Raw genomic sequence first — 21,193 nt, forward strand, 5'->3', positions numbered from 1 at the left:
TTCGCTTTGAAGTTCACACTTATAAAGAGGAGAACGTTAAAGTATGTTTTGATATTTTTTACGTGCCCCATCTAGTTAATAACCTTGTGATTTATTGTGATTATTCATTTGTTATTGTTATTATTATCTGTTAGCTGATAATTAATTCTATAGAACATATCTCACTATCTTGCACTTCCTCTGTACGTGTGGTCTACAACACGGTTCAGAATAGGGTTTCTGCGCTGACACTGTGCCAGATTTTAATGCATGAGAAGATAAGAGCGTCTCTGGTTTCGTAGCGGATACGGTACCAGCGCTTACATAATGCACACCGGATGATATAACAAGCTGTTTTGTATAGCAGTCTGAGATCAGAGCACAACTTCTCAAAAAAGGACAAAAATATTGTGTTTGTCTTTTTGATTTGTATCCAGCTGCCAGGCATATTCATATCAGATTTCTCACTGAGATTAAATTAACTGATGATAAACTATGAAGTAAATGAAGAAAAGAAATAAAGTTTTGCTTTAGGAAATCTGCTTTTTTTTATGTGTATTTTTTTCTTTTTATTTTTTTTTAAAGAAATCCATATGGGATTCCAGCACCGTGTCTAGACCAGTGGTTCTCAAAGTATGCTCCAGATGTTTGTGAAGCATGACATAAGCCCTCCCAGAAGAGTGGAGGTTAATATAACAGCAAAGGGCAATGCTGGCGAACGGTTAAGGCTCTGGATAGCAGAAGGTCGGGGGTTCAAGCCTCAGCACCGCCAAGCTGCCTTGATCAAGGTCCTTAACCCTATGCTGCAGGGTCACCGTATCATTTCTGACCCTGCACTCTGACCCCAGCTTCCTAACATGCTGAGGTATGTGAAAATTGAGGGCAGTGGTGGCTCAACAGTTAAGGCTCTGGGTTACTGATCAGGGATTAAGACTGATCGGGGTTAAGGCTCTGGGTTACTGATCAGAAGGTAGGGGATTCAAGCCCCAGCACTGCCAAGCTGACACTGTTGGGCCCTTGAGCAAGGCCCTTAACCCTCTCTTCTCCAGGGGCGCTGTATCATGGCTGTCCCTGCGCTCTGACCCCAACTTCCTAACATGCTGGGATATGCGAAGAAAGGAATTTCACTGTGCTGTAATGTATACATGACTAATAAAAGCTTCTTCTTCTAAATGTGGAATGGGATGTTCAACAAGCGTGATGGTCAGGTGTCCACAAACATTTGGCCATATAGTGTATGCCCTGGCCCTAGTCTACTCTTTCAGTATCACATGATGACTGGGATCTATCAGAGTCTGATCTTCACAACACGTATTTGTGGAAGTGTATCGTGGCACAAACAAAGGAGATTTCTGAGGACCTCAGAAAAAGAGTCGATGCTCATCAGGCTGGAAAAGGTCACAAAACCGTCTCTAAAGAGTTTGGACTCCACCAATCCACAATCAGACAGATTGTGTACAAATGGAGGAAATTCAAGACCATTGTTACCCTCTCCAGGTACGGTCGAGCAAGACGTATAATAGCCCACGAGGTCACAAAGGAACCCAGGGTAACTTCTGTGCAACTAAAGCCACTTTTCCACTGCACAGTATGACTCGACTCGCTTTACTTTTCCGAGCTTGCTCTTCCGCTGCAGTTTAGAGCCGCCTCAACATGGACGCCATCTTCCACTCGCCTTCACTCAGGAATAACGTTGTATTATCAAAGCCCTGTACAAATACACAGTCACGCCGTATTCCAAACCCTATTAAGGATGTAAAATAACAGCGTTCGAGAACCCACTTAGCGCGCGATATGACTACGTTAGATTCAGCCTCGACAGGAGCGACTTCCATAAACGCCTGTTTGGAAATCGGTCACGAGATGTAAAAATCTAAGGCAGAAACCTTTGTTGCAATTTTATCTGTAATGAGATTGTTGAGATATTACACAATCGCTCTGGGGAAAGAAATGCAAAGCGCTGAATACTAATTTGTGTATTTATTTGTTAGATCATATTCAGCGTGAAGCTCAGAGCTGTTTTTTGGGGGTTTTTTTGTTCATTGTGGTTTGATTTTCTTTCCGACCATATAAAATATTTTTCTTCAGGAAATCACAGAAGCACAGGTTTTGGTCCAAACTGTTTGCCCATCTGTCATTTACATCCATTTAGTCCTTTAAGTGTTGAAGTGTTGAGGTGAGTGTAAACTACACGAGTTAAACACCGATTAAATCTGTCTTTTCCTCTGAGTTTGCACCTTGGAGTGTGTGTGTTAGTGTGTGTGTGTGTGTGTGTGTGTGTGTGTGTGTGTTTTGCTCTGCGTAGACAGCCTGTGTGTATGAATAGGAACAGTGTGCCAGGAGACGCGGCGTGTGTTTTCCTAAGTTCTTTGAGAGTGTGTTCAGCGTGACCACGCATGAAATAAATGTTTCTGTTCATTACTATTAAAAGGACAAGAGGGAGGGCTCAAAGTGGTTGTGGCTCTGTGTATGTGTGTGTGGGTGTGTATGTGTGTGTGTGTGTATGTGTGTGTTTGCATGTGTTTTGTGGTGTGGCTGGCTGTATGTGTGTTTTAGGATGGGTGTAGCTGAGTGGCTAGGCCATGTGAGCAATATTTCAGGCCTTTTTAAATAATCCTCGTGTGCAGCACGTCACTGCGGCTCTTGGCCCTGAGCGGTGCCGAGCCCAGACGGTTTACAGAGTGAAGAGTGTGTTTGATCCGTGCCCTTTTCGGACACTTCTCCATTATGACTTTTTAGAAGAGTTACAGCGTTAATAAATCATTTGCACTTTGCGCGGATGGTAAAAATACGCAGCACTGGGTTAATGCCTTACACAGGATTTATAGATTTTTTTTTAATGATTTATTTACATCTTTTTTTTCCACGTACTTAACTTTACTTATTTAATTATAGAATTTATAATCATAGTCTTCACGATTGTACATCGATGGAACGTTATTCTGAAATTTGTTCCACAAATTATAGACGCGGTTTTTCACAGATTGACGAACCTCCATTTTGCCCGCCTTTACTTCTGAAAGACTCCGCCTCTCTATGATACTCTTTTTATACCCAATCACATTACTGACTTGTTCCCAATTAACTTTTCCAGCCTTTTGTTGCCCCGTCCCAACTTTTTTGAGACGTGTTACGTCCATCGAACTCAAAATGACCTAATTTTCCCCTTAAAACGGTACATTTCCTCAATTTAAACGTTTGACATGTTTTCTATGTTCTATTGTGAATAACGTATGCGTTTATGAGATTTGCAAATCATTGCATTCTGTTTTTATTTACGTTTTACACAGCGTCCCAGCTTTTTTGGAATTGGGGTTGTACTGTATAAAAGAATTGCATATAGTTAGAGGAAAAAAAGTGTTGTTTTTTTTTTCCATTGGAAGTGCATCATTTGATTTACGGTGTATGTAATGTTTATAATTATCTAATCTGTTCGTCGTAATGTGCTGATATTGGAAGAGTTGGCTGTATAAGCTGGTAATGTTTCTTCACTGCTTTATGCTTTGTGTATGTATCTGCTCTGTTCAGGCGCAGTATGAAGCGGAAGGCCAGTTTCACTTGTCCCTTTAACGGCAGCTGCACCATCACCAAAGACAACCGCAGACACTGCCAAGCCTGTCGCCTGAAGCGCTGCGTCGACATCGGCATGATGAAGGAGTGTGAGTGTTCTTTTCTACACACGTACAATGGAGAGGAGACGTTTTTAATACGTCTGTTTGGATAACCCTACGCAGAATTTTACTGATTGAAAGTAACTCCTTCAAGTGTTGGTATGCTTATGGACCAGCACATCTCAGAGAGCAGGACTGAGATTTATATCACCCTTGACTTTAAAGATATAAACATTTGTGTGGGAAATAAAACCAAATTTTTAAAGTCTACTTTTCATATGAGCCATTAACCAATACTGTGGAGTGTACGGTGACTTCACAAATAAATTCGATGCTGAACACTTGTAAAAAGAGTTCAGTTTTCACTCCGGTTGAAAAGAGTTAATAGGCGAAAATCATCTCAAACATAAGGGATAACACTCAGATTATCGCTCCTATTGTTCACTCATAAAAAAAAAATTTAAATAAATAAAAAAAAACCTCCCCATTTTCCAGTTCAACTCAATATCATATTAACGAGAAGTCCAGCGAAGAAACCGCGCAGCCGTCGGTGCGAATAGTTGGACGCGGAGTACCAGAATGCGGTGCGTTTTTAGAAGCTGATGTGTTTGAGCACAGTGTATACAGATGAAGAAGTGAAGGAGCTGGACAGACTGAAGGACTAAAGCGCTGCCGCATCACTCTCGTTAGACAGAGACGTGGATGTGAATGAAGATCGCATGCTCATTAGTGAAGAAAATGATATGAAGCTCGTTCGAGGTGGAAAGTTTCGTTGAAGATTTAAGTGGCTGTGGTTCGTTAGGAATGAATGATTCATGTCATTTGCACTTCGATTTCTGGGAAGAAGGGAAGTACTTTGGAAATTGTGATCAGATGTGGACTTTGTATGTTCATGTTTGGGGGGGTTGGGGGACAAAATGGAGGAGTGACTGTTCTTCAGGCGAGTGAGAATGTCGTTGCAGGTCGAGGAAGAAAAATCCGTCCACAACTACAGTACATAGAGAGAGAGAGAGAGAGAGAGAGAGAGAGAGAGAGAAAAGGAGCGAGAGACATTATGGTAGGATTGCAGTGCGTAATCCCTTCATTACAAAGACACGAAACACATAAGCACAGGTCTACAGAGATGAAATGAGTCATGCTTTCATTATAATCTCTAGTTCTTCTAACTCCTCACTTTTATCCAATGATGATGCATCTCTCTCCTGATGGGCGTGGTCATTTCCAGTATGACCCCGCCCACATCCACAGTGTGCATGGCCTCACTGAATGGTGTGGAAACGAGGAGGAGGAGGAGGGAAATGATCTATGATGTATATATGACACTTCACACTTGCTAGATCTCAAACCAGTTGAAAACCATTGGAGTGGTTTTAAAGTTTGAAGTTTTGGAGTCCAAAATCATCATCATCATCATCATCAAAACACCAGCTGAAAGAATACCTTTTGGACGAACGGTGCTCATCGCTCCGATACAGCTCCAGAGACGTGTAGAATCCTGTGCCAGTGTGACCACACACGCACACACCTTACTTCAAAATCGTTTACCTTTCATTTCTCACCTGGCTGTACATGTATGTTAAAGGTGCTGTGATGTTCCTTATGCGATGATATCGTAAAATCTCATCGACTATTTTGATACGGTTGATTTGCACAAGAGTTAATGATTAACCGGTGGATTAAACCATGAGCTGCTGGCAAAGATCAAATACAAGTCAGAGGAACCTGCCTTTACACACAAACACACACACACACGAGAATCCTTTACGCCTTTTCAGTGCCGCTTCGGGTCAGATGGAGCTTCAGTTTAAATATAGTGTCTAAAGTAGACAGCACTGTTACGGACCTCAAACAAAACCGTGTCATAAAAATAGAAAGAGAGAAAGAGAGAGAGAGAGAGAGAGACACTGAGAGAGTTGGAGGAAAAAAATGTCCAACAACGCCCTTTTTTTCCCTACAGCATAGTTACACAATACGGCGCCCCAGATTTTCCCCGGCCGGCAGGAGGAGAGCAGCATGGCAGCGTAGCTCACACACAGTCCCGCGGGCCAAATCAAGCCTAAACCCCGCCTCTCACCGATCCAGCACCGATCCGCTCAGCACACAAAAGGGCCTCTTTGTTTCACAATGGCAGCCGTTCTGGGACAGAGGGTCAAAGGTCAAATCTGTGGAAGTGCAGAAGAGTGTGCAGCTGGAGGTGTAGAAGAGGAAGTGTCGTTGTGACTTCTCCAGCTGTAGTCAGGCTTTTTTGTAGAAAGGCTGCTTTCAGACTTTAGGCTCAGTTTCGCCATATATTTGTGATTGAATTCATCTCAATGTCTTGCAGCATAATAACCTAATAGTGATTCATATAATGATTCAACCCACGTGTACACACCTAAATTGAAATGAACTGCCTGAAGCTAGTCAGAATTATAGCGGGAACAGGAACTAACTTGTTTCAGTGTCGTTTCATAACAATAAGTGTAACGATAAACGGATTAAAAGAATAAAGTGGTGTTCTTTAATTACTATTCCAAAAAAAAAACATGTGGTGTAAGGGAATAAAACACTTCCAGTGGTTTGTAGATACTCCGTTATAAAGATAAACAATCTCCGTGTTAATCTTTATGGTAGGAATATAGGTATAAATTCTGCACGTGTGTTTTTGTGTTATAACAATATGCCAGCTCCCGAAAATAAATAAATAACTAAATTGTGCATGTGCATAAGGGTAAACAGTGTACTGAGGTTTGGTTACATATAAACATTTCAGTTGGAGCCTGCAATTGGAAGGAATTCATTTGGATTGGTGAAAATTGTTGCGTGTAAACTGCCGGGTTAAGAAACATGTCCGGCAACCCAAAATATCCATCTAACAGCGGTGCTGTGGTCAGAAACTGAAACTGATGAAGGGCTTTAGAGTGTCCATGGAAAAAAAGATGAGCTACAGTCTCTAACTGTACACCTAAAAACATGGAGCGACAAGGTAGGAGCGTGGAATAAAGTGGCGGTAAGGATACACAGTGTTTAAAAATGGCAGCAGTGACAACTGGCATTTAAATATATAGAGAACTTGGAATTTTAAGGTTCTATTTGAAGTTTTTGGCTCATTGGTTTTCTTCTATGAGCTCAATATCCATCCATCCATCCATTCAGAAGTTCATAACTAAAACATAAGGCTGAAAAGTTCAAAGTCAGTCTGGTTTTGACTTTACTGAGGGACGAATTTGTATGGTGCAAGATTTTAAAATGCTCAGAACCATCAAAGGTTGCTGCGCCGCCGCAGACTGGTCAGAGCACCCTTGCTGACCCCTGTCCACGGCCGAAAGCACTTACAATGGGCACGTGAGCATTAGAACTGGACCATGGAGCAATGGAAGAAGGTGGCCTGGTCTGATGAATCCGTTTTCTTTTACATCATGTGGTGTGTGTGTGTGTCGCTTACCTACCTGGGGAAGAGATGGCACCAGGATGCACTTTGGGAAGAATGCAAGTTGGCGGAGGAAATGTGATGCTCTGGGCATTCATGTGGATGTTACTTTGGCACATACCACCTACCTAAACGTTGTTGCAGACCAAAGTACGTTCAGAGCGGTCTTGGCTGCACAAGGGGAGGGGGACGTAGACAAGATTTGGCAGGTGGTTTTAATGTTATGGCTGACTGGTGTACATCACAACGCTGTTGAATTCTTGATTCTGATTTGTCAGTAAGAGTTCACTGATTGTTAGCAGTAACGCGGCTTCATCACACCAACCCAACTTTGATTATTTTCCTCTAACAGCACTCCACCGAGTGATCTATTTCATACTTCAATTAATAATGATCTAAATAGATATTTAATCAGTTTCCATGTGTTTTGGACTGCATGCTTAACTGTAGTCTCAAAAATTCTTCATGATCATTCAGGAGATTTACAGCTTCAGCTGTCCGGATACCGAAAGCAGAGCTCTTAGCACATTATTCTCACATTTCCCCCGTAACGATGAGTAATGATCGTTCTGCTCCGGCATTAGCATTTCACGAGCATTGCATGTTTGTTTACCTGTGGTTTCAGATAGGTCTTCCTTTGTTTTTTACTGACCACACACTGTTAGCACTTGTTTGCCAGATTGGTTCAGACTGTCATGTCGTGCTCAGCCAAAACAAACTCACCCGAGATAACCCCGAAGCGGCCTGCACCGCTTGTTCTCTCCTAATAACAGCACACGTATTAGCGAGTGGATGCAGGAAGTCTGTGCATACTGATCCAACCGTTAATACACAACACATTGAGTTGGTTAGGATGAATCACAGAATGGGTTTGTATCTGTGACATGTTTATGACCAATGCAATGCGGGTTTTATGTTTAGAAAACAGTTTGGTTTTTTTTACACCGAAATCATGTTTCATTTTTTTTTTTTTTTGAATCCATTTTTTTCTGAACTAGTGTTCGGGGTTTTGAAGTTGCATGATCATTGGCATGTGAACATAAACCGCAGTTGAATGGAAAATAATAGCCTCCATGTGTTTAGACTTGACATCAGACCCATGTCGGGATATATGTGAGAGAAAAAAAATCCTTTTTTTTTTTTACGGCTTCTTTCAACAGAGATTTGAAAAAAAAATAATAAAGCTCCTTATGCACTTAGAGACATCATTAGGTAATGCCACAAAGCTATCAGCTACCCCACTGTGCTGCCTTATACTTACATTTTTCATTTCAGATCTACAGTTTAATTGTGTTTGTTTGGGTTTATTTTATTTTATTTTTTTGCAAAATTTCAGTGAAATAAAAATCAAATAATTTTCTGCTTTTCCAATCACAAAATAAAAAATTAATAAATGTACAGTAGCTTACCATAAATTTGTTAGAAATTTTACCTCGTAAAATAAAAATTCACATTTAATCAGACTGTTATTATTGATCATTGATAATTAATAATGTAAACCCATTTTGCCGTTCCGATGTTATACGAAGCAAAAAAAAATATAACACCACTTTTTAGTCTGGAACTAAAATGACAAAAACTAGAACTAAATCAACATCAACAATAAAATATGTCTGTAAAAAACTATTACAGTCCCCTTTTTTTTTTTTTTTTGCTGTAGACTGAAGACATTTGGGTTTGACAACATAGAACACAGCACATTTTGTATCAGACCACCCAATTTGTCAACTGACCGGTGTTTCTGGTTAACAAGGTGTGTCCTGTTAGATTGATTATTCATCTACTCTTGGTTTAGCCCTCCGTTTCACCTGTGTAGACCTGTGTTTGTTCTTAAAAAGGATAAACCAACATGAAGACCAGAGAGCTGTCTGTGGGAGAAAAGCAAGCCATTTTGAAGCTGAGAAAAGAGCGAAAATCAAGAAGCATTGCACATTGGGCGTAGCCAATTCAGCAATTTGGAATGTCCTGAAAAAGAAAGAAACCACTGATGTATAGTTTAGTTTTGGAGGGGACTGTATAAGCCCAAGAAACCACACAAAAATCCTAAGTAAAACTAATGAAACACTTCAGGACACAATTTTAAAGGTTGTTTTTTTTTTTTTTAATTCATCTTATACCTCAGCAAATTGCATTATAATTACAATTCTTAGCTATTAAAAGCAGCTAAAGAAACAGTCATTCCCTCACCAGCCTCTCTTGAACTTGTTACTATAGCAACAATTAACAGTTTAGAGCGAGCACATTAATCTAGACGTGTAGTCAGCACTTGACTCTGACCAATCAGAATCGAGAATTCAACAGCGCTGTGGTATAACACTCATGGTCAGGAAGGTCCTACCATTATAAGTTATTTACAGGCTCAAAATCATGCAGTTTATCTTGACAGTATGTACAGTGCAAAAGTTCCCCACCCCATGGGTATTTATTTTAATATTTTTTTATTTCAGTGTGGTAATGATGGCTCAACATGCTCATTCATAAATTCTGCCATTGTTGCAATGTCACTGTTTTTTTTCCCACTATGAAGAGTTCTGTTATGTAAAAAAAAAAAAAAAAAAAAAAAAAAAAAAAAAAGGAAACATGAAAAGAGACTTTTAGACAAGGGTCATTATTTTGTAAAGTCACAGAACAGATAGAGAGCCGTAAAAGGATGTTATTAGTTCTGGCTCATTCATTACCAGGCCACTACTTAGAACACTCTACACTCTAGCTCTCCATATGGCACGAGGTCATTACACCGTCACTGTGACCCAGTTGGCAGACTGCTGTAGTCTTCACATGCTGAGAAATGTCTGCTAGCTTCATACATGTCATACAGCACTGCTCTGAGATCAGCCGTTTCACAACACACTAGGGGACAGCTCGTAGATTTGATCTAGGATCAGCCTTTGGACTCAGTAGCTATGTTTTACATCCTGGTTGCGAATTGAACGTGTGCAAAAAATTGGAATATCGCATAAAACATTTGCGAATAAAGCACCGTTTCTATCCCGTGTGTCCAAGAGAACAAAATCGTCACTAACGGGTAAACTGCCGCATCTCTCTGTCCACCATTTTTACTTTCAGAGCCAATTACCCGATCGCGTGATTTGTTAATGCAAAGTCACATCTTTTTCTGATGTGCATCGAGGAATTTTTTCGGTAAATGTATTTCTCTCGTAGTTTGTGCACGTGTCCTTTTTATCTAATAAAATAATTATCCGTCTCAGTTGAGTGCATCCGTTTTCATTTTATCTGAGATTTTATTCACGTCTTGTTCACATCCAGCGGTTTTGGTTTTTGTTTTTTGTCTCATAAAATTTGCAGATAGAAATATAGCTAGTGTCGGCTAAGAAGATTGTTTTATATATAAACTGTACTCTTTGAATACTATATACAAAATAAACATTGAAGGTACGTTAGTCAAGCCTGGCGCTCTAGTGGTTAAATAGGTGAATTACAACAACATTGAAATTAATTCTTTTAATCCTTGAACCCTGGTCACATTCTCTCCTGTGGAGACAAAGCCACGTTATCAATATATATATATATATATATATATATATATATATATATATATATATATGCTGACCAGCATTGTTTAATCAACCAGGTGATGGTGCTAGCATTTTACCATGAACTGATATTTTATACAGTAGGTCACCCAAAAAACATTCGACTGCTTGACAGCTGAGTTCTATATGAGTTTCCATCAGTTTTTCACCCACTTTCACTTACTGCATCATTAGATGCACAGGTGTCATGTAGCGTTACATACATTTCAGTGACGATGGTTCGTCAAAAGCATTGCATTACCTGGATATCTTAAGTGATTACAAATGGATCGATTTGATTCGCTATGTAAAGTAAACACTTTAACACTCTATACAGATTGCCTTTACATTTCCAGGAGGAGCATCGCTAATTGCATGTCAGTAATGTCTTTTCTAAATCTTGGCAATGCGATAGTTTGTTAGTTGTGCTACATTTGTAGTGAAGGGGCGTTTGGGTGTGTTTATAAGTAAAGACTGACAAGAGGCCCATGTAACGACAGACAAGCATTCTTAAACCTTTTTAATCATGTTCTACATATTTCCAGGTTGTTTGTATTTGCAAAAATTGTTGCCAAAAACTCTACTATTGCACCTTTTAATTCGAAACTTAGATTTAAAAAAAATGAATAAAAAAAAAACACCTGGCCAATAAACTCCACGACACGTCGACTCTGTGTGTAATTTACGTTTAGGTTGCGTACAACGTCAAGTATGCAAGTTGTAAACTTCGCTTAAAGCTGTAATCCGTCGTGCAGTCAGACAGAAGTCCTCCAGAGCCGAGTGTTTATGCGACTCGAGTTTATTAGGTGGCGTAAACCGTTTCCCAAGCAGGATGTATTTTCTCATTTGATCTCAGGACTGATGAAATCGTTCTTGAGTACTAAAGAGGAAACCCTTTATTTCCGGTTGCCAGTCAGTTCTGAGTAATGTTTAAGAGCTTAAAGAGCTTTTGAATGAACCTTGCTGTGGGAAGCAGTTAAGATAAGGAAGCCTGGGTTGAGCAAGCGGCTGAAGGAGCAGCACGAGACTGAAGTTACTGATAAGCGGTGCAGTAATGACTCACAGTCAATAACAATCCTGTTATTATTAGTATTTATTTATTTATTTACTTATTCATTTTATTTGATTTCTCCACAGTCATTCTGACTGATGAGGAGGTGCAGAGGAAGAAGGAGCTGATCCTGAAGAGAAAGGAGGAGGAGGCAATGCGAGAGGCGCAGAAGCCCCGGCTGACCGAGGAGCAGAGTCAGATCATCAACACGCTGGTGGAGGCGCATCACAAGACCTACGACGACTCCTACTCCGACTTTGGGAAATTCCGAGTCAGTGTCACGCTCACTAATTCTTATACAAATCGCATAAACGTACAAGCCGGTCAGCTGAACGTTTTTTTTTTTGGTGTTTGTTTGTTTTTCCAATCCGAGTTAAAGCTGTAACTTTATGCTTTAGGGGACAGCAAATTTACACTGTTATACAAGCTGTACACTCACTACTTTACATTGTAGCACAGTGTCATTTCTTCAGTGTTGTCACATGAAAAGATATAATCAAATATTTACAAAAATGTGAGGGGTGTACTCACTTTTGTGAGATACTGTAAGTCATACATGTAAGTCGCAACATTAAGCGTAACTATAAACAGATAAAAAGTACAACGTGTGTTGTCCTATAATAAAAACTTAAAAAAAGAAGTTAGCGTTGGCAAATTGCTGTGTTGTACAAGGAATTAAAAAACACACTGTTGTTGTTGTATGTATGTATATATATATATATATATATATAATATACACATACATACATACATACATATATATGTATGTGTGTGTGTGTGTGTGTGTGTGTGTGTATAGGAATTATGACCGGTGGTGTTTTTATATATATATATATATATATATATATATATATATATATATATATATATATATATATATGTGTGTATATATATATATATATATATATATATATATATATATATATATATATATATATATATATATATATATGTATATATATATATATATATATATATATATATATATGTATATGTATGTATGTATAACACCACCGGTCATAAGTTTGTGGACATTTGACTGAAAGCTTTTGATCTGAAGGTGTAGGATTAACCATGTGAAATCAGTGTTGTAGACAAAAATATAATTGTGCTGACATATTCATTTCTTTCATTAGAAAACTAACATTTTATTTACAAAAAAAAGTTTTTTAAACGGACGACTCGGAGCAAAATATTCCATAAAGCAGCCGATAAGAGTCCAGCGTAGGTGGGAACTCCTTTAATACTCTTTGAAAATCATCTCAGGGAAATTCCTCAAGAAATCGGGTGAGAAAACGCCAAGAATACATTTCTGGAAATTCTCGGCAAAAAGGGGGTCTACTTTGAAGATACTAAAATATTAAATTATTTTGATTTATTTTGGATTTTTTTATCACAACATAATTCCCATAATTCCATTTGTGTTACTCCAGAGTTTTGATGACTTTATTATTATTAACATTATTATATTATACATTATTATAAAATGTGGGGGAACAAATTAAAATGTGTATTCATTTATTCCTCTCTAAAGATCAGACACCAAAATCTGGAACTAAAATTACTCAATCATTTTAATGACCAAAATTATCAACAAATGGCATATTGAATTATTAAGATAAGTGCTACGGCCGATTATAAGTGAATCCAAATTTCTGATTCCCTTTGTATGAGCGCACGGACAGTCTAATAGTGATAATGGAAATGATGCAGGTGCTTCTGTCATAAGCACTCTCGTCTTGTGTCCAGATTGAGTATGTGTACAGGAGAAGGAAAATACATTCCGAGCGGATGACGTCACCATCACCGTGTTTTCACGAGCTGCGGCGGCGGCTGTTCCGTTAACGAACGTTTCATTCATGGAAATGCCAAATTACCTCAGACAACAGCTTGCGGTTGTGCGACTGGTACCAAAATATGCTAATCGAGGCATTTTCACTGAGAGTTCTGTCGATCTGGCTGCAAAACAAATGGGTTATCGTTTCTATAGTAACAGCTTGTGCACATTACTGTTATGGCAAATTGATGGATAAAACGTATGAGGCGTATCGTACTTTAATAAGCAGAAAAAATAATTGTTGACAAGTTGCTGTTAGTGTAAGAGGAATGAAGCGCATCAGGGTGCGCTGGTGCTGGAAAATCATCAGCGTCTCATCACGCTATTGATTAGTTTCCTATAACAGCGCACCCTGAAGTGTTTTATTCCTTACTTTAAAAATAATGATAATAAGGAAGGAGATTGTCCCGTGTGAAATGGTTTAAAGCAAGTGCTTGCCCGTGTACTCTTATTATAGTGTAGCTCTAATGTGTGTGTGTGTGTGTGCGTGTGTGTGTGTGTAGCCCCCAGTGAGAGAGGGTCCAGTGACGCGCAGTGCCAGTCGTGCTGCCTCTCTCCACTCACTCTCAGATGCCTCTTCAGATTCATTGAACAACTCACCAGGTAACTAACACACACACACACACTCTCTCTGTCTCGCTCTCTCACACACACACACACGCATTCACAAATTCCCTGTGAAATTGAGTTAGGAATGTAAGCTGAACCTCCAGGAGGTTCATCCACAGCTGGCAGTACACAAATTGTCTTGGCCAAAAGCATCGAACCTCACATTGAATTACGTATGCTAGGAAACTGGACGCTGACTAAAAAGCAGTTTTTATACACACAAACACACACACACGCACCGCACACGCGCGCTCCTACGCACAGCAGGAAGAAATTGTGTTTTGAGAAACAGCTTGTTTTTCTGCCCAGGCTCTGTTCTTCATCTACGCTTTTATGTTCCTCTGATACCAGTTAATCTCTGATGGTCAGCCATTTTGCACAAATCTTCAGCTCTCGCGCTGCGTAATTACCATTGCACTCTTCTCGCCATGGGAAAAAAAACACTCGAAAAAATTTTCCTGTTTTTTTTTTTAACCAATTTTCTCAGAATTTAGCCGTTGCAAAATTCCCCGAGACGTGGAAAATCAACATTTCAGATTTCTGCTCGTGCAACATCACAGTACAGCTTTACACACTTAAAGGAGAGGCTTATTCTGTTTACACGAACAAAGACAGTTGCCGTAAAGGCGAGTCATGACGACAGGATAGCTGTGTGCTGTGGGATGTATCCCGTATCTATGTCTCTAGTGCCGGAATGGGACGGCAAGTCAGGTTTTTTTCCCCCGCTTCAGTACCTTCTAGATTACAACGTTTATGGAAACGTAAATCATTTGAGCAAGTTTGCGTCAGTAACAGGAATAACCGTAACAAAACCTTTTTTTGTGTCTTGAAGCTATGATTTTTATTTATTTATTTTTAAAGTGAGCGAAAGTGAGAGGTTTGTAAAATATTACACATTTAAGCCAGCATTTATTTGTTTGGGCAAAGCAACCTCATGGCGCCAGGGTTCCCAGTTTGATCCTGAGCTCAGGTTACAGATTCAGGTTACAATCTCAGGTTACAATCTCAGGTTACAGTCTCAGGTTACAGTCTCCCCGTTACAGATTCAGGTTACAGTCTCAGGTTACAGATTCAGGTTACAATCTCAGGTTACAATCTCAGGTTACAGTCTCAGGTTACAGTCTCCCCGTTACAGATTCAGGTTACAGTCTCAGGTTACAGATTCAGGTTACAATCTCAGGTTACAGTCTCCCCGTTACAGATTCAAGTTACAATCTCAGGTTACAGTCTCCCCGTTACAGATTCAGGTTACAGTCTCAGGTTACAGTCTCCCCGTTACAGATTCAGGTTACAGATTCAGGTTACAGTCTCCCCGTTACAGATTCAGGTTACAGATTCAGGTTACAGTCTCCCCGTTACAGATTCAGGTTACAGTCTCAGGTTACAGTCTCCCCGTTACAGATTCAGGTTACAGATTCAGGTTACAGTCTCCCTGTAACAGATTCAGGTTACAGTCTCAGGTTACAGTCTCCCCGTTACAGATTCAGGTTACAGATTCAGGTTACAGTCTCCCCGTTACAGATTCAGGTTACAGTCTCAGGTTACAGTCTCCCCGTTACAGATTCAGGTTACAGTCTCAGGTTACAGTCTCCCCGTTACAGATTCAGGTTACAGATTCAGGTTACAGTCTCCCCGTTACAGATTCAGGTTACAGATTCAGGTTACAGTCTCCCCGTTACAGATTCAGGTTACAGTCTCAGGTTACAGTCTCCCCGTTACAGATTCAGGTTACAGATTCAGGTTACAGTCTCCCCGTTACAGATTCAGGTTACAGTCTCAGGTTACAGTCTCCCCGTTACAGATTCAGGTTACAGTCTCAGGTTACAGTCTCCCCGTTACAGATTCAGGTTACAGATTCAGGTTACAGTCTCAGGTTACAGTCTCCCCGTTACAGATTCAGGTTACAGTCTCAGGTTACAGTCTCAGGTTACAGTGTGATCCTGAGATCAGGTTACAGTCTCAGGTTACAGTCTCCCCGTTACAGATTCAGGTTACAGTCTCAGGTTACAGTCTCCCTGTAACAGATTCAGGTTACAGTCTCAGGTTACAGTCTCCCCGTTACAGATTCAGGTTACAGATTCAGGTTACAGTCTCAGGTTACAGTCTCCCTGTAAGAGATTCAGGTTACAGTCTCAGGTTACAGTCTCCCTGTAACAGATTCAGGTTACAGTCTCAGGTTACAGTCTCCCTGTAACAGATTCAGGTTACAGTCTCAGGTTACAGTCTCCCTGTAACAGATTCAGGTTACAGTCTCAGGTTACAGTCTCCCTGTAACAGATTCAGGTTACAGTCTCAGGTTACAGTCTCCCTGTAACAGATTCAGGTTACAGTCTCAGGTTACAGTCTCCCTGTAACAGATTCAGGTTACAGTCTCCCTGTAACAGATTCAGGTTACAGTCTCAGGTTACAATCTCAGGTTACAGATTCAGGTTACAGTCTCCCCGTTACAGATTCAGGTTACAGTCTCAGGTTACAGATTCAGGTTACAGTCTCAGGTAACAGATTCAGGTTACAGTCTCAGGTTACAGTCTGATCCTGAGCTCAGGTTACAGTCTCAGGTTACAGTCTCAGGTTACATATTGATCCTGAGCTCAGGTTACAGTCTCATGTTACCTCCATATTCCCCACCTTCCAGAAACCTTCCAGTAGATGGACTGAATCTCGATTGTCCCTGGGTGTGAATTTCTCTGAATGAATGTGTGGTTTATTTGCTATTTCCTATTAATTAAATAATATTCTTCTATGAAACACCCCCCAACCCCTGTAATCTTTACATTCCTGTGCCAAGCCTGAGATTAGTCTGAAATCAGACCTCGGTTTTGGTGGATTAGAACAGAAAGAAATTCATTTACGTTACATTTCCTTTTACCTCATTTGGCTGACTTTTTTTTAAAATCCAAAGCGACTTACAGTTGAGAGAGAATACAATTGAGCAGTTGAGGTTTAAGGATCTTGCTCTAGGTCTCAACATAGCTACATAGTCCCTGACCTGTTGAACTATATAACTAGTCCATGACCAATTAAACTAGCTTGTCCCTTAACTATTGACCTCTCTTACTAGTCTCTGACCTATTGAACTACATAACCAGTTATTGACCTATTGAACTAGCTAACTAGTCTTTAACCCAGTGAACTAGCTAACTAATCTCTGACCTATTGAACTAGCTAACTAGTCTTTGACCCATTGAACTACATAACTAGTTCCTGACATATTGAACTAGCTAACTAGTCTTTGACCTGTTGAACTAAGATATGTTTTGACAGTGACTGCAGTGCACTTCTGTAAGTCACTCTGGATAACAGTGTCTGCTAAATACAGTAAATGTAAATCTGTCTTTTGCTCTTTGGAATGTAATCACTCTTTGTCTGTCTGTCTGTCTGTCTGTCTGTCTGCAGAGTCTATGGACAAAAAGCTCAGCAGTCTCTTCTCCATGTGTCAGGACGGCGTGATGAGCCCGGAGTCCAGGGATAACCCCCGCCTCTCCATGCTGCCCCACCTGGCCGACCTCGTCAGCTACAGCATCCAGAAAGTGATCGGCTTTGCCAAGATGATCCCCGGCTTCAGGTGGGCCGATCCTCCAGGCTTCCTGTCCAGCAAGTCTACTCAGTCGATGAGTTTTCATGATGTGTTTCATTTGACTGTTTATAGCTGCTATGATGTACGTGATAACAGGAGCTAACTTGTAACTAGAAACAGATAAAAAAAAATTTTAGTTTTTTTAATAAATGAAAGGAATTGCTGTGTGTGTGTGTGTATGTGTGTGTATGTGTGTGTATATGTGTGTATGTGTGTTTGTGTGTTGCTGACGTAGAGCCCAGTTGTCTAAGTAACCATTAAAGACTCTGAACATCCTGTTCCTGTGGACAGAAAAAACAATATTGACGTAAAGCATCCTCATTCACATACACACACACAGCCATTCCCTCTTCAGCATGCTCAATATCCGTCCCCTGCTGATTACCTCGACATTTATTAATGCTCAGAGGACACCTGCTGACTAATACACACTTGGACTTATACACACACTATCTGCACACACACACACACACATACACACACACGAACACGTAAACCGGGTGTTTTTTCGCTGTTAGGACGATGCTGTACGCTGAACGTGAGACAAACGCAGCTTTTAACACCGTGTACTTCAAATTATGAATGAATTAAACTTCTGAGTGATGTACAGCGTCGTGTATAAACTAGCAAAATGCTCGTTTATGGTTGTTGTTATGCGAGTGACGTCGTCCTGGTGGTGGGTACGCGTAGGTGTGTGTTGTGTGTAAGTCAGTGTGACTCAGAGCTCTCAGCCAGAGGTCTGCAGGTTAATGGAAAGGCTCTGCTGCTTACTGTTATTCCGTTACGAAGCCCACTCATTCACAATAGAGTCGTGTGGAGCGAAAAGATGTCTTTTAAATGAGATTAAATTGCTTGTTTCTGATTCACTCATCTTTGACTGGTACTTAAGAATAGTCCGTATTTCTCCAAGAGCAGGTGGTCGTTGAAGCAAGTACTAGAATAATTGTGTAGCGGAAATAATAAGTGTAAGGGGAAAAAAAACTGCCTTAGTTTATTTTCTGAACTTGAACTAGCTGTGCTTCTGTAGCGGATCGTCTCGTTCGTTTTTATCCAATCACATGCATTTGTGTGAATTATTAGGCTGAAGGAAGCTCATCAGATCTGAGACTAGCTACGCTGCTAGAGACACCAACTAATATTTTCACAAACCTTCCTAAATTCGAGAATCATGGAGAGATTGGTTTTATTAGCTGCTTGTCCACTTAAATTGTATGCTTTCTCTCTCTTTCTCTCTCGCGCTCTCTCTCTCTGTCTTTATGTCTCTCTCTCTGTTTTTCTCTGTCTTTTCATCTGTATATCTCTCTGTCTCTTTCTCTCTCTTTGTGTCTTTAGGTCTCTCTCTCTCTGTTTTTCTCTCTGTCTTTTTGTTTGTCTGTCTATCTCTCTCTTTCTCTGTCTTTCTCTCTCTGTCTTTTGTCTATCTGTCTGTCCCTCTCTCTCTTTGTCGCTGTCTGTTTTTATGTCCCTGTGATTCTGTCTTTTTTCTCTCTCTTCTTTCTCTCTCTCTCTCTCTCTCTCTCTCTCTCAATTCAATGTGTGCTTTATTGGCATGACAAAGTATTTTCTCTATTGCCAAAGCAACATACAACAACAGAGCAAGAGAAGTTGCAGGAGAACTGAAGAAATCCTAAAGTGAAAAAAAAGTAATGAACATACACAAAAAAAACATAAACACATGCAAAATAAATATGTAGCAAAATTAATAACTAGATACAACATCATATACATTAATGGTAACACAGGTTGTATGTTTATGTTGGTAGGCGGGGTTAGGGTGGATGGGTAGGTTTATGTTTATGGTGGTAGGCGGGGTTAGGGTGGGTGGGTAGGTTTATGTTTATGGTGGTAGGCGGGGTTAGGGTGGGTGGGTAGGTTTATGTTTATGGTGGTAGGTGGGGTTAGGGTGGGTGGGTAGGTTTATGTTTATGGTGGTAGGCAGGGTTAGGGTGGGTGGGTAGGTTTATGTTTATGGTGGTAGGCAGGGTTAGGGTGGAAAGGTAGGTTTATGTTTATGGTGGTAGGCAGGGTTAGGGTGGGTGGGTAGGTTTATGTTTATGGTGGTAGGCAGGGTTAGGGTGGAAAGGTAGGTTTATGTTTATGGTGGTAGGCAGGGTTAGGGTGGGTGGGTAGGTTTATGTTTATGGTGGTGGTAGGGTTAGGGTGGGTGGGTAGGTGTATGTTTATGGTGGTAGGCAGGGTTAGGGTGGGTGGGTAGGTGTATGTTTATGTTGGTAGGCAGGGTTAGGGTGGGTGGGTAGGTAGGTTTATGTTTATGGTGGTAGGCGAGGTTAGGGTGGGTGGGTAGGTGTATGTTTATGTTGGTAGGCAGGGTTAGGGTGGGTGGGTAGGTAGGTTTATGTTTATGGTGGTAGGCGAGGTTAGGGTGGGTGGGTAGGTGTATGTTTATGGTGGTGGTAGGGTTAGGGTGGGTGGGTAGGTTTATGTTTATGGTGGTAGGCGAGGTTAGGGTGGGTGGGTAGGTGTATGTTTATGGTGGTGGTAGGGTTAGGGTGGGTGGGTAGGTTTATGTTTATGGTGGTGGTAGGGTTAGGGTGGGTGGGTAGGTAGGTTTATGTTTATGGTGGTAGGCGAGGTTAGGGTGGGTGGGTAGGTGTATGTTTATGGTGGTGGTAGGGTTAGGGTGGGTGGGTAGGTTTATGTTTATGGTGGTAGGCGAGGTTAGGGTGGGTGGGTAGGTGTATGTTTATGGTGGTGGTAGGGTTAGGGTGGGTGGGTAGGTGTATGTTTATGGTGGTAGGCGGGGTTAGGGTGGGTGGGTAGGTGTATGTTTATGGTGGTGGTAGGGTTAGGGTGGGTGGGTAGGTTTATGTTTATGGTGGTGGTAGGGTTAGGGTGGGTGGGTAGGTGTATGTTTATGGTGGTGGTAGGGTTAGGGTGGGTGGGTAGGTTTATGTTTATGGTGGTAGGCGAGGTTAGGGTGGGTGGGTAGGTGTATGTTTATGGTGGTGGTAGGGTTAGGGTGGGTGGGTAGGTGTATGTTTATGTTGGTAGGCAGGGTTAGGGTGGGTGGGTAGGTAGGTTTATGTTTATGGTGGTAGGCGAGGTTAGGGTGGGTGGGTAGGTGTATGTTTATGTTGGTAGGCGGGGTTAGGGTGGATGGGTAGGTTGTTAGTATATGGTGCTAGGCAGGGTTAGGGTGGGTGGGTAGGTTGTAAGTATATGGTGATTGGCGGGGTTAGGGTGGGTGGGTAGGTGTATGTATATGGTGGTAGGCGGGGTTAGGGTGGGTGGGTAGGTGTAAGTATATGGTGGTAGGCGGGGTTAGGGTGGGTGGGTAGGTGTAAGTATATGGTGGTTGGCGGGGTTAGGGTGGGTGGGTAGGTGTATGTATATGGTGGTAGGCGGGGTTAGGGTGGGTGGGTAGGTGTAAGTATATGGTGGTAGGCGGGGTTAGGGTGGGTGGGTAGGTGTAAGTATATGGTGGTAGGCGGGGTTAGGGTGGGTGGGTAGGTGTAAGTATATGGTGGTAGGCGGGGTTAGGGTGGGTGGGTAGGTGTAAGTATATGGTGGTAGGCGGGGTTAGGGTGGGTGGGTCTTTCTTAGCTCTGGTTGTCAGGCTGTGACAA

The 21,193-nt window shown here is 41.1% G+C and overlaps 1 protein-coding gene across 1 annotated transcript in view; it reads left to right on the plus strand.

The window, feature by feature from the left end:
* Positions 1–21,193, plus strand: part of vdra (vitamin D receptor a) — a 74,394-nt gene that overhangs the window by 40,001 nt on the left and 13,200 nt on the right. Inside the window, exons 3-6 of the mRNA XM_053642639.1 lie at positions 3,508–3,638; positions 11,670–11,854; positions 13,924–14,023; positions 17,426–17,594. Of these exons, the coding sequence (XP_053498614.1) occupies positions 3,508–3,638; positions 11,670–11,854; positions 13,924–14,023; positions 17,426–17,594 (585 nt within the window). The remainder of the gene's footprint in view (positions 1–3,507; positions 3,639–11,669; positions 11,855–13,923; positions 14,024–17,425; positions 17,595–21,193) is intronic.

This window comes from Ictalurus furcatus, chromosome 15 (genome assembly GCF_023375685.1).
Source record: "Ictalurus furcatus strain D&B chromosome 15, Billie_1.0, whole genome shotgun sequence".
Lineage (NCBI taxonomy): Eukaryota > Metazoa > Chordata > Actinopteri > Siluriformes > Ictaluridae > Ictalurus > Ictalurus furcatus.